Raw genomic sequence first — 13,838 nt, 5'->3', positions numbered from 1 at the left:
ATGCTTGTTCGAGGTTACATAGCAAGATTAACGTAGATGGGTGTTCAGGTCCTTAGAGTGCTGGTTTACCATCAGGTAAACATTGACTTTTTTCTTCAGACCTTCAGCTAAGGTCAAACTACAAAGTATATAATAAGAGCTGAAAAATATTAACTTTCAAAATTTAGATCATGGAATATACCTCATATAAACACGGATTAGCATATTTATTTATTTATTTATTTTGGTACTGGTAATTGAACTCAGGGGCATTTAACCATTGAGTCACATCCCCAGTCCTTTTTTATATTTCCTTTAGGGACAGTGTCTCTCTGAATTGCTGAGGGCTTCACTACTTTGCTGAGGCTGGCTTTAAACTCACTATCCTCCTGCCTCAGTCTCCTGAGCCACTGGGAATACAGGTGTGTGTCACCATGCCTGACTAGGATGTTAATAAGTAAATAGTTTGTTTATAACGTATCGTTGCCTTTTTATAACATATTATAATGGATTCATGATTCAGCAGAATAAGAATTATATCTGAAACTAACATTTCTCACCTAATTTGCTGGTGTAGTCATTTAACCCAATTTTCAACAGCTATTGATGATGAAACATTTTGATATGTTTCTGATGAAATTATGTTTTTGAATAAACATAATAGAAGGATGCATTTCAAGTACCATAGGTGGTCCTGATAAATTTCTCTAAAATAATTTAGGACATTTACTGGTGAAATGAATATAGCTATAAAATAACACATTCAAAAATGGCTACAGAAAAGAATAAACCATTCATGTTCCAAACACCTTTGAATTTCCTTTTGCCTTAATGAGCACATGTGGTTGAGAGTATGCATTATGAAAGTGGTACTGCTCTAGGAGAAGCCAAAGATTTTGCTGAATTCAGCTTCTGTATTAAATCAGGACATCATGTCCAGTCACAGTGTAAGTACATCATCGCTGCTAACACTGAAAGCAATTGGAAGAAGAGGGCACAGAGTCAAGAAAAATAAATGAAAATGAGATAAAGAGAGAAAAGTGATATGCAAAGGGAGCACATTCAAATAACATGGGCAAAAAATAAAGTGAAGAAAGAATACCTCATTTTCACATGAATATAGAGAGAAATATAATACATTCCAAAAGGCAAAATTTCAGTCATTTTGTAATCAAGTAAAATGATTATGTGTATTATTAGACAGATATTAAAGAATGCAGAGATGTGCAAATATATGACCTCTGCCAGGGATGAAAAATATTTATGGTAGTGATTTTTTATGTTTATTTTTTCACCATCAATGAGGAGTTTCCAAGCATATGATGGCTTTTTAAATATTAAACATGTTATGAATACACTTTGAAATATAACTTTCTGGTGCTTACTCAGCTTTGTTATTTTATACCATTATAGAAAACAACGTTTTAGGTTTTTTTTTTTTTTTTTTTGTATACACTATACTGTTAAAGAGAAGTCACTTTAAAAAGAAAGCTTTAAAATTTTTATTTTAAAATAAATCACCACTGAAGGAATTATGTTTCTTCTTTTGTGAACAGTCCTTCAAATAAACTTAAGAAGGACAAAATTGAGAACTATCTTTCTGAAGCAAACTTGAGTCAATTTGGTAAGCTATCAGAAACTGAAGGGTCTCAGCATTATAGACAGTGGATAAAATATCATACTAAATTATTAAATGAGTGGCTGTGGGAGGGGATGCAGTTTCATTTCCTTCTTTATGATAACATCATTCGGAATATACGTATGTATATATATATATATACATATATATATATATACATATATATATATATATACATATATATATATACGTATATGTATATATATATATACACACACACACGCACACACACAAAGACATATGTATTTTAATATGGCAAGTAAATTTATAGAAGAAATCAATTATAAAGTGTACATCTTATCCCCTTAAAATATTCTAAAATATCACAATATCAGAGAAATGCATGTTAGAGAAATTGCTGCTATTCTTTACAGAAAACCCATGCATAACATTATGCAAAATTTAATTGACAATAAATGATTTCAAATCTAGAACTGAGAATAGCTTATTTAAATGCTATCATAAAAGAGCACCTCACCCTCAAAAAGGAATCTAGGGATCCATTCTCCATATATTCCACCACAATCATTACTGGTCTGCCTGCAAAAGAGCAAGAGAACACACAAGGATTAGATCAGTTACAGAAATACAGCAGTTAGAGGTTTCCAGCTGTGATATCTAAATTATTTGTCATTTCCGAGCCACTTCTATAAAACTATACTCATACAGATGGATCTCCCCATTCCTTTCTTTATAGCATTATTTCCTTTTAAGTTTATAAAAGGTACATGAAGTATATTATGAATTATAAAGAAATTAAATATTTCTTTTCCTAAATGCCTGCAATCACTTGTTTACATTATGCTCCCTTTGTCCTCTAGCTTTTCCTTAAAAGAATATCAACAAGTCAAGGTCAGGGTTTTAGTAGTTACTGCTGCTGCTTTCACAGTTGTGGTACAACTTCGAAGACAGTGCAGCGATTTTGTCTGACTGATATTTGAATGGGCATTTCTGAAATAATCCTAAGACAAAGCAGAAAGGAGAAATTCATAAATTCTCACTGACAACATATAAACAGTCAAGCATACTCCTGCTTTGAAGGGATTTCAAGCAGAACAATTTCCATGGACTGATGGATGCCCCAGAGTTGGTAGGATTTGTGAGTTCCTGCTCATTTCTTTATTGGACGTAGATTTGATCAACAGAGCGATGGTGGCAGTACAAGAAAAATAAGCAATTCTGATTTTGTAGTCTGGTGCAGAAGCTAAGATCAGAAACTAAACTGAAAATCATTTATTTCTTGTTTGATCATATCAATTGTTACAGTTCCCAGCACACCTCTATTAAGTAGAATATTTGACATAAATAACTTTGATTTGTTTCCAAGAATGGAATGCATTTGTTCTGGCCAATTGCTCAAGTTTAAAAGATAAAGTTTCAGATGAAGAGAAAATGATTTTTACCTGAAATAAGTATATACGACATATTTACTTTTTACATCTATATTTCTTGATTCTCATTAGAATTTTTGGCAAGTCAGACTGGACTGTGCATGGTTTTTCCTTACGACACAAAAAATGTTCTGGAAAGAAATTGTGTGCATGAGCACCAGTGATGGAAATATTAGATCTCATTGTAATTCATGTCTTTCTTATGAACTCAGAGCCTTACAGGTTAGAGAGGGTGACCGTCACAAATTACAACCATGTATGCAAATGCTAGATTTTACATTGGATCTGTATTTTAAAGAAAGATGTGCTAAAGGTTAAATGTAGTAATAAAATTCCCAATTTATCATGCATAGAATTAGAACCCAAAGAAGTTTTCATTTATACTGAATATTAACCTATATTCTATAATGTTCCTCAAAGCCATTAATTTTACCCCAAAACGAACGAAGAAGAACTTTGTCAGCAATTATTGAGGTCAAATGAACTGTCAGCACCCTTGTGGGTCAGGATCTAGAATATCTAGGTTTTAAATGTGAAAGTTCATCATGAATCTTCTCTTTGGATATTGTTTCAGAGAGCACAGAGATTGGAAACTGACATAAACACTTAGCTAACAAGATGGGGAACATAAAGGTCATTACTATATTTAAACATAAAAACCCTGAAATCAATATTCCAGTTTGATAAAGGGAAATGGATGTTAAGGGTAAAAACTGGGTTACTACAGTACTGCTGCCTGAGCTTTTTCCCAGCCTGTAGTCTCACCGCTTTTTACTATATCTTAGCTCTTATGGCTAGGAGAACCCCTTTGGTTGTTTTTAAACTGGTACCCTTCCCTTAATGATATCAGAATAAAATGACCTTGTAAGCATTTCACTTGTATTGCTACATATCATTCCCATTAGATAAGGAAATGGAAAGAAAATTAAACTACTAATCCAAAGTCAAATAACTAGTGAGCAGCCATATCAGGTAGTTAGTCTTAGAGCTTTGGACCTTTTAACCTTTATGCTATAGCTGCTCCTCAGAAAAAAATTATAGATAAACGCTCCAAGTCTCATCCTGGTAGACAATTTTTCTCCAGTGAGGGACCTCATCTTTCCTAACTAGCCTTAGCATCCACTGCTCTAGGAGCTGTCATCTCTTACATTGTTCATAACTGTCTCCTTCTGCCTTTACTTATGAAATTCACCTGAGAAGATTATTTCTCCATTTGTTCCCCTCTCTAATACCACCACGTGTGCCATTCTGCCCCAGAATTTATGCACTGCACCTAATCCTGAAAGGTCTCCCTCAGTGACATTTCCTACAGGTTCCCATCCCATCTATTATGTGCACTGTCATGTTGGGCCTGGTTTTGTGTTAGGTTGTTTTTCTTCTTTATCTTCCCTTTATTTCTCCATTCACTGGATTTCACAAGGTCACTGCCCAAAGAGCTAAGCCTAGTAGGTGCTTTATAGAAACAAGTTAATTTTTCTCATCAGTTTCACTATTGTTAAGAAATTAACACTGAAGATTCTTCATCAAGATTCTTATCTATGTGAACACAAAACATTTCAATATTAGTTCTACCTATAATTCTTTGGTTAATACTTCAGGCAGTCTTAAAATTCATCAGTGACACATTTCTCAATGATAATAAGGAATGAAATGAAGAGTCCTCAATTCCTCATGAATTAGAAATTCCACATTGGAGCTATTTGTCTTTTGTATTTTATTTAGTACCACCAATTGAGAGTAGTTGTTATTTGAACTAAAGTGTTCTTTTTAGAATACTTTTGCTTTCATCTGATCTGCAATTTATTTCCTAGTTGTTTTCTCTAGGGAAGTTAGTTATGTTCTGAAGATTAAAAGTAACTTCAGAGCCCATTATTATATTTGTTATAAAAAATTAAGTAAGTCTAAGGAAATTTATAAAAATTAGAATTGAATTCTTTTTTTTAAATTAACTACACATGACATTACATAGAATGGTATTCTTTAAGTCTATTTTAGGTGGTAGAAGTCTGCTGTTGGTAACTACAGTTTTTCTGTCTTATTTTCAATCTGTAACAATTGTATATTGCATTACTGGTCCTGGGAAATATTTAGAGTTGATTAATTCTCATTCTAAAATTTCAAAATATTCTGGCTTATTTTCTTTTGTAGATTTTTAGCCATTTATCCCCAATGTCTCATCTGACAGCATCACCTTAATATTTGAATTGCATTCAAGACAACGGACCAGCTCCAGGATTCTTGAAAACTATTCAATTTTCAAAACTCAAGATCATTATTTTTTTAGAAATATTATTGGTTTAAGAGCTCTTCAAAGCCACTAAAGTGAATTTCTTGAGTTTTTTTAAAAAATCACAAATAACCCAGATATGGTTATAGATATTTTAAACTGCATTAGAATCAAGATTTTCTAATAAATAAGCTATTTTATTCTGAAGACCATAATTCAAAAAATCCCTTGTAATCCTTTTTCTGTTCTAGAGAAGAAAAACTGTTTTCTTTCATTGAGACTTTTAGGGACTATTAACCAACATATATAAATATATATATATTTAAATTATATATATATATATATATATAATATAAATATATATATATATTTTTTTTCAAATACTTATAGAAACTTAGAGTGATTTTGAAAGGGATGGTATGAAGAAACTATATGATCACAAGACTACACTTTTCTCATGCTCATGTTAAAGAGAACAAAAGAATTCTTTAAATGTCTTATAGAATCTTGGAAAAATATTTTGCCAGTGAAATAGTTATATGTTTTTTTTTTCTCAGAAAAGATTTGTGAAAGAAGGGGATTACAGAGATTTAACATTTTCATATAAGTAATAAGTTTGTGCTGGATGTACTATTTTGTATCTGTCTGGCAATTTCTAATGTGCAGTCAGTAAAATGAAGAATTGAAACAACTCTCAACAACCTCAAAACTCTATTACAGATTTAAATCATTCTAGTTTATTTTACATTCTATCACATCTATATTTTGTCTTCCAGGTAATAAAATTTGTGATGATAACTTGGATTGACAGTTAAAGTGCCTGTATTTTTTCTTCCAGAGGCAATTCAGGACTCTTTGAGCCATTTATTTAATCATTTTTACCTCCCCTCTTTATACTTTAGACATAGCAAACCACAATTATAATCTCAAATGGACTTGATAATGAATGAAATAATTTTCTCATCCTTCTAATGCATTTAAAATATATGGATAAAACATACATATGAACCATTATAATACATTAAATCACTGTTTTTATTCACATAAGTACTAAAGTTGGTGAAGTCTTTTCTTCTTGTACTGTTGCCTGGAGACTATCAGATCATGAACAAATCTTGTCCTCAGAAAGTTTGAATTCAACCTTATTTTTAAGCTTTAAGTTTAAATTTATTTTTAACTAATACTTACAAACTTAAACATTATATACATTTAGAGTGGAACCTAGTGATGTTTCAATACATGTACTCATTGTGTAATGTTTTTGTCAGATAAAACATCTCACTCTCCTCAAACATTTATCATTTGTTTATGACAAAAAACATTTAAAATCCTTTCTTCTTGATTTTTGAAATATATAGTATATTATCATTATCTATGTGCAATAGCACACTAGAATCCTTACTTCTAACTATAACTTAGTACCTATCAATCAACCTCTCCCACCTTCTCCTATTCTCCCCTGTCTCTGGTAGCCAATATTCTACTCTGAACTTGTATGACTTCTACTTTTTTGGATTCTTCATTTCTAATTTTACCATTTGATATTTTTATTTATGTGCCTAGATTATTTCATTTAACATCATGATCTCCAGTTCTATCCATGTTGTTGCAATCTTTTACCATTTTCCTTGAACCTTCTTCTCCTCTTACAATATTGTCTTAGTAAAAACATCATTATCTATCTAGTTACCCTGGTTTGAAACCCTTCTGTAATATCTGACTTCTTACTTTACTAGACTCCTATCAACCCATACATTCATTATTAAGTCCTGTTGAGTCTGTAAAAAATTTATTGATGTTACCCACATTCTTTCTTTTTCCCTTACTTGTCCTATCACAATGATCCTTTACTGGTTTCTTTGCTTCTATTTTTGTCTCTTGTTGCAAGATAACCCTTGCATCCACATTATTTCCAAACATTGAATGATACAACAAATAACTTTTTTGAATGCTTACTAGTGTATCAAGTACTTTTCTGGGTTCTGGAGACATAGCCTTAATCAATACAAGATCTCTGCTCTCTTGGGGTATTTAGTGGAAAGGGAAATAGAAATAAGTCAATTACTATAAAGGTTACATAAAGAATGCCTAATTCTTCCATTTAACGGCCATGTTATTTATTGCATAGCATGTTGCAGGATTAAAGTCTAAACTGCTTCGAACTTAAGTTCCTTCTTAGTGTCTCCTCTACCTTCATTTCTAATGCCATCTTTTGATCTCCCCCTTCTTCCATACCTTGTGTTTTTCAAATTCTTGAGGTGACTCATATTTCCCTAAGTATGACTTGCATCTTGTTTTCTTTGCAACATTTCTTTCTCACTACCTCCACTTAGTAAAATCACATACTATTTTTTTTTTAAAAAAGCAGGTAAAATACCATGACCATTGTAAATTCTCCCATGAATCACTTTCCCTTTCAGGAAGTCTTCATTATGTACCTTCTCCTTCCTTTAAATGATATTTATGATATGATATTTATGTTAGCAATCAGGTCTTTCTCTCCTACTCTAAAGTAACCTTTAGAGAGGCCAGAATTTAGGCTTAATTGTTTTTCTGGAGTCATTCATTTAATCTATTTCTGGAATCTCACAATCTGGAACAGACCTTGGTATAGAATGAAATGAATACTCTCAATTTATTTTTTTTTCTTGAGCTGAATGTCAACAGGAACATAAAGATGTTTTCTGACAATAATTCTAGACATAGAAAAAGTTATTGAAATAATAGAATGGAAACTGATATTCATTTAGTCCTAAATTATTTGTTATAAAAATTATGATTTTGATAAAAAATCTTTGAAAAGATTAGGACTGCATAATTAATGTGGTGTGTGGCAATAATTGTTTCTCAAAAATGGTACACATTTCTTCCTTCCCCTTTTGTTCACAATTATCTGCTTTGCCTTTATTATATTTGTCCATTGTATAGCAAAACTTTTAAAAAATAGATAATTTCTATATTTTGTTGTGTTTTAATATTGGTATGAAAATTATTTTATCTCCTGTGGCAAAGTGAAAGTTAAAATGACTGCAAATTACATGTTTTATATGATCCAACATGTTCCCTTTTGTAGCACTGAAAAATTTTTTTCAGGCAAACTTGGATGATTGGTTATCTTTTACCTCATACGCCCAGTACAGTGCACTACCTTATGAGTCATGAGATTAGTTAGAAGTTATAAGATTAGTTTCAGATACTCTAATACTGAAAACTTGGTCTAATTTTGACAAGTGACCTTTCATCACTCACTTTTCATTTCATCTTTTCTTATTTGCATATTGTGAATTGTTCATTTGAGTGCTTCTATATTCTGTGTAATAACCTCTCCTCCTATAGGGTCATTATGAGATTGAAAGAAATGATGTATATCAAGCATCGAGAATGGCAACTAATACTAAATATGGAATTACCCAATAATAGCTCCATTAATGACTGGATTGTATATTTTGAGTGTTATATCTTACCAACTGACTTGATGCACAATCCTAAGCTATGAAGTGGTTTTTAGAGTTAAGAAAGTTTATTACTAAAAATGTCTAAGGTCAATGAGTAAGCTCTCCTGATGATTTCAAAGGTCATTTAAAGTCTAAATACTTAAACCCAACAAGTTTGAAAGTTGTTTTATTGAACAAAATGATTTCTATTAGAGTAAAATAATCCAAATAGGATTTTTAAAAAATAACATAGTATATTAGTTTCTTAAAAATAGCTTCTGCTGGAAGTGGGTTTTTACTTTCTATCTATCTAGCTTTATTGTATCCTCTGTACTGTACTGATACATTTGTCTGTAACAACATATCTTATGGTTAATCTGGAATTGATGATTTTAACCTTGGAGCAATTTGCAACTCATGTGTCTATATAATCACTGAGTTGATTTGGTTCCCTTTTCCCCCTTTTAATTTCTTTTGCTTTTTTTTTAATTTAGAGATGACCCGAATATCCTTGGAGAAATGCTGAAGAATAAAATATTTTCCAGGATTAAAAGAGGTGAGCAGAAATTAGGAGGGACAACCTGCATTTATAAAAACAGTAGCATTTCTTAATCTGGATTTGTTTTATAGTAAAGGATAGGTGAGAGGCTAAGATAAAACATAATTTTTCTGCAGTTCCAGAGAGCATTGGCATACCATCTGATCAAATAACTTCAGTAATATTCATTAATGTCCTTTTTATTAGAAATTACCACATGGGCAAAAAGATTTCTCCTTACCTAAAAGTGTCCTGTTGGCAATAAAAGTTACAGGCAAAGATACCTAAGGTGAGGCTGTGCTTTCACTGTAAGACACTAACCATATTGCAAAATTTTAGTAATATAGTAGTTCTTAAAAATGGTTTTCTTGATTTAGTATTATGTGCTTAAAAGAGTAATATAATGGTCAAATTAAAAGCATATGTTTTGAATTTTTGTGAATTTTTTGCTTTCCAACTATTATGAAAGAAATAATCAATTACAGAATAGTCAATAGTTTACTTACTGTTAGGTAGCAATGGGTGACACCCAGCAGAAAATTTTCATGCCTTGAAATACTATATAGAATCTGAGTTCAAAAATTAAACTTGATGACATAAATAATTGCATGCTACTTTACTTTTCGGTTTCCTTCTTAAAAATCTTTTGTGCAGATAATTTTTGATCAGCTTTTAAAAATGTTTTTATTAGTGCATTATAGTTATGTATAATAGTGGGGTTCATTTGGATGTAATCATCCATTCAGGAAATACAAAGTGCTTCAGTCCCCAGTACTTCCCCTTTCCTTCCCTTCCTCCCCAGTTTTTAAATAGATATTATATCTAAATCAGCATATATGTGTATCCTGAATTATATGTAAATTCTTTATTATGTTAGGAACTATTGATGGACATTCCATATAAAACTGTTTTAATCCTCATATTAACCCTTGTGGGAGTGTAGTTATTAGTTTACTGATATATTTAGCATTTAAGCAACTTTCCAAGACACAGTGAGCAATTGGCAGAGCCAGGGCTTGAAGCCAGGCAATCTACCTCCAGAGACTGCATGCTTTACAACAATTTGATAAACATAAAGAATCATCCTAAATCTCCATGTCTTATTTTAGCCACATCCTGGAAAGACATTATGGATCACACACTGTGTGGCTCCCAAAGATATTTTGTTGAGAAGTTTTAGAATTTTCAAGGTCTAAAAATACTAAAACAAACTATATAAACAGAATATATGTCCTAAGGAAACTGGCAGGAAATATCTTTAGATTTTTGCTTTCTCTTTCCATAGTTATCTTAAATTGATTTGAGTTATCCAAATCAATTTGTTTGAAATTATTCTACTATTTTCATGAGACATTTTATGATAAGGCTTAGCAGTTGAAATTTCAGTTATAAGAGCATATATGAGAAAATTTAAGAGCAACAGCCTGATACATTTTTGCAAAACCCCTGGAGACAACACTGGGGGAGCTGTTGCACCCAGAATATTTTAAGAGTCCCTAAGCTTTTATAGAAACGGTCATATTTCCCAGTAGTGATTCAAATGCTAAACTTTACTTCTGGCTACAAAAGTGTCTTATAGCCACATAAGTGAAAAAAATAATGTCTGGTCTTCTGTATCATTCATTATAAAAAAAAGATCAGAAAATTTAAAAATAAAACAAACCTTTGGACAGGATATACTTAATGTATCTTAGTTACATAGTTCATTTGTCATGAAATTTTAATTATAATGGAAAAAACATTTGCTAAATGAATCCTATATATGATTCAATTAAATCATTACATACTTTTCTCTCCAAATTACTGTTTATTTTTAATTCTTTAATTCTTTTCTGAAGCTCTTAAAAGGTGTCTAATTTTATTTTTTACACCAGTTCAATTTTATTAAATGTACTCTAAGACCTCTGTGACTAGACTCATGAAAAGACTATGTCCTATAAAGCAAATAAATGAGGACTGAGAGCAGACAAGGTTTATAACAGGGCCAGTCTCTCTCTTACTTATGCTTTTAAGTGGCCCAGCAGCCCTTAATGGCAGGCATGCCACCCTGTGGGGTCATTCCTTGGAGGGGAAGTGGCATCAGAGTAGCTGGCACCTTATCATATTTTGAATCAAGGTGAAAACACTGACTAAAGAACACTTACCCAGTCAACACAAAGATTAAATGCTGACTCACAGAGAGATTCAGCTAAATTATGAAACTGGTTAAGATTTTATGATTTTCCTTTATGAGAAGAAAATGATTCTTGGATGAATCTTAAAAGTGTTGACTATTTCTTTGAATAGGAACACAATAAATGTGTAATAATAAAACATAACAATCTGTAGAGGCTTAATATGTTCTCAATGAGAATATAAACACACACACATGATTCATATTTTTTAGATTCATACTTATTCAAATGATGATGATATGGAAGAAGCAGTTATGTTAATAAGAAGGCTTAGCTAAAGTCAAAGGCTAAAACTATCTAAAGCTGCTGAATAGAGAAGTAAAAGGAACTACTAAAAAGATTATTTAAAGGCTCCTTTAAGATTTTCATGTACTTCTGGCAGGATAAAAAAAAAAGAAAAAAAGAAAGAAATTCACTTTGTAAATGTTCAATAGCCTGCTATGAAATTCATCCTGCAGCTGTTTTCTTTTCTTTTTTAAAAAATGCACTGTCAGTCTTGCATAAAGATGATAATGCTCACTTATATCAGTGAAGTATAACTTTATATTCAGAACATTGAAACAGGGATTCTTCGTTTATGGACTTCAGGGTATTCAGAGACCTCCTGAAATTGTACATAAACATTTACATGCATGACTGTATTCCATTTTCTTGGGGGAAGAGAGTCTACAGTCTCCATTTGATTTTCAAAGTTGGGATTGAGGAGAGAGTTTAAAAAAAATCACCAAATTTTCACTTGGTCCTTTAGACAACAAAGAGTCTTATTTTTTTGGCTAAGAAACAAAGTACAATCTGAAAGGAATCTGAATTCATGACCTGTACCACCCTATCAGGACTATCTGTCCACAGGAGTCCTTAAACTCATAAACTGTGAGAAAGTTTTTAGTTGTGTTTGTCATTCTGTCGGTGACCCTATCTTCTCTATGCCTCTCTCCCTTCCTGAAATAGCAGTAAGTAATCTTGGTCTCCTGCCCAGACCTGCCTCAGAGTCCCCATCTTAGGCTTTTTTTTTTTTTTTTAATAGTTGTCCTTCTGAAGGGTTTCTTCTAAAGTCTGCAGCTGCAAAAACTTTAGAGAAAGAGAATTCTCTAGGGAGAGCCATGCAGATGGGCATGGAGTATGTCTGCACTGGGGGTTGAAATCATGTAAATGCCAAGAAATAAAGAAGCTAGGAGTTAGTATCCAGATAAAGGAATTTCTTTTTACTATAAACCATTTGAATGGTTTATTCAGGATTTTACTTTGAACATTTAATCTAGTTTTTCCAATTTCTTTCACAATTAATGTGTTTTCACAAACACATTCACATACTTCATCCAGGGTAATGGCAACATCCTTAACTATAAAATGTATAGCACATACACATATCCATTGAAGAAAAGGGTCTCTTTTCTTTTTTTTTTTTTTTCTTTTAATGATTCTAAAGCAAATTTTTGTATAAGCTATAGAAATATGTTCAACAAATAATCATTATTGGAAGAACTATAGCCAAGAGATTTTTTTTTGTCAGAAGTAATTTGTTTGGAAATGTCAAATTGTGGTTCTAAAACAAAGTTACTGACTTTTTAGGATGCTTGAAAATATGAATAAATGAAATGGTTTACTTTGATTTTTCTGAACTGCGTTTGATTGTATTTAAAATGTATTTACTTCTTCACTGTTGATTTCCCTTGATATATTGAGTTCATGCCAATTTCCCTAATTTAATGTATATTCCTTCAAAGTTTGTCACCTAGTTGTAAATAGTTTTGTTCTATTTTGCAGTTCTTTGTATGCATCAAAACCTGATAATATTACATTCACCAGATTCTACACTTCCTACAGCTTCAAACTTATTTATAATTCCTGGTCTATTTCTAACATCTAAACCATAAACTTGCTGAAAAAGAAAATTCTGGACTAGTTAATAGTGCATGCAATATTTGCCCTGACTCCAGATTAGATAGGATTTCACATGAAATATGGAAAGGAAAATATTGATAACCATTGTTAATGGACTGTGAAGACATTTTAATATAGTCTCAGGACTGTAAGTCCTTTGCTATAGAAATGATATTACAGTTGGACATGTTATTGTTTTATAGAAAACTGGATTATGAATCCTTTTCCTAACATGTCTAGGCAGGGGACAATAGTGAGGATATGAAAAGCTTTTGCCCCTCTTTCCAGAGGGTAAATAAATAATATTTATTAATCCTAAACTCAGTAATTGCAAATCTAGTTTTTAAATTTCCATAAGTTCATATTTGTCCTAGATTCAGAGTAAGCAGCGAAGGACTCTCACTTCATCTTTCGTATTTCCTTTGAACCTAACACTAGTCATACAGTGGAGGGAAGCTCATATTTAAATGTCAAAAGTGGGGCTGGGGTGGTGGCTTAGTGGTAGAGCACTTGCCTATCATGTGTGAGGCACTGGATTTGATTCTTAGCACAAGATAGATAGATAGATAGATAGA

General features: G+C 31.8%; 1 protein-coding gene across 1 annotated transcript in view; it reads right to left on the bottom strand.

Moving 5' to 3' along the window:
- The window catches only part of Epha6 (EPH receptor A6), an 808,761-nt gene that overhangs the window by 126,157 nt on the left and 668,766 nt on the right, over positions 1 to 13,838 (bottom strand). Inside the window, exon 13 of the mRNA XM_077794332.1 lies at positions 2,097 to 2,158. Coding sequence (XP_077650458.1) covers positions 2,097 to 2,158 — 62 coding nt within the window. The remainder of the gene's footprint in view (positions 1 to 2,096; positions 2,159 to 13,838) is intronic.

The sequence above is a fragment of the Urocitellus parryii genome, chromosome 2, assembly GCF_045843805.1.
Source record: "Urocitellus parryii isolate mUroPar1 chromosome 2, mUroPar1.hap1, whole genome shotgun sequence".
NCBI classification, from domain to species: Eukaryota; Metazoa; Chordata; class Mammalia; order Rodentia; family Sciuridae; genus Urocitellus; species Urocitellus parryii.
Note: the sequence above shows the minus strand (reverse complement) of the source record. Positions and strands in the feature narration are given on the sequence as shown.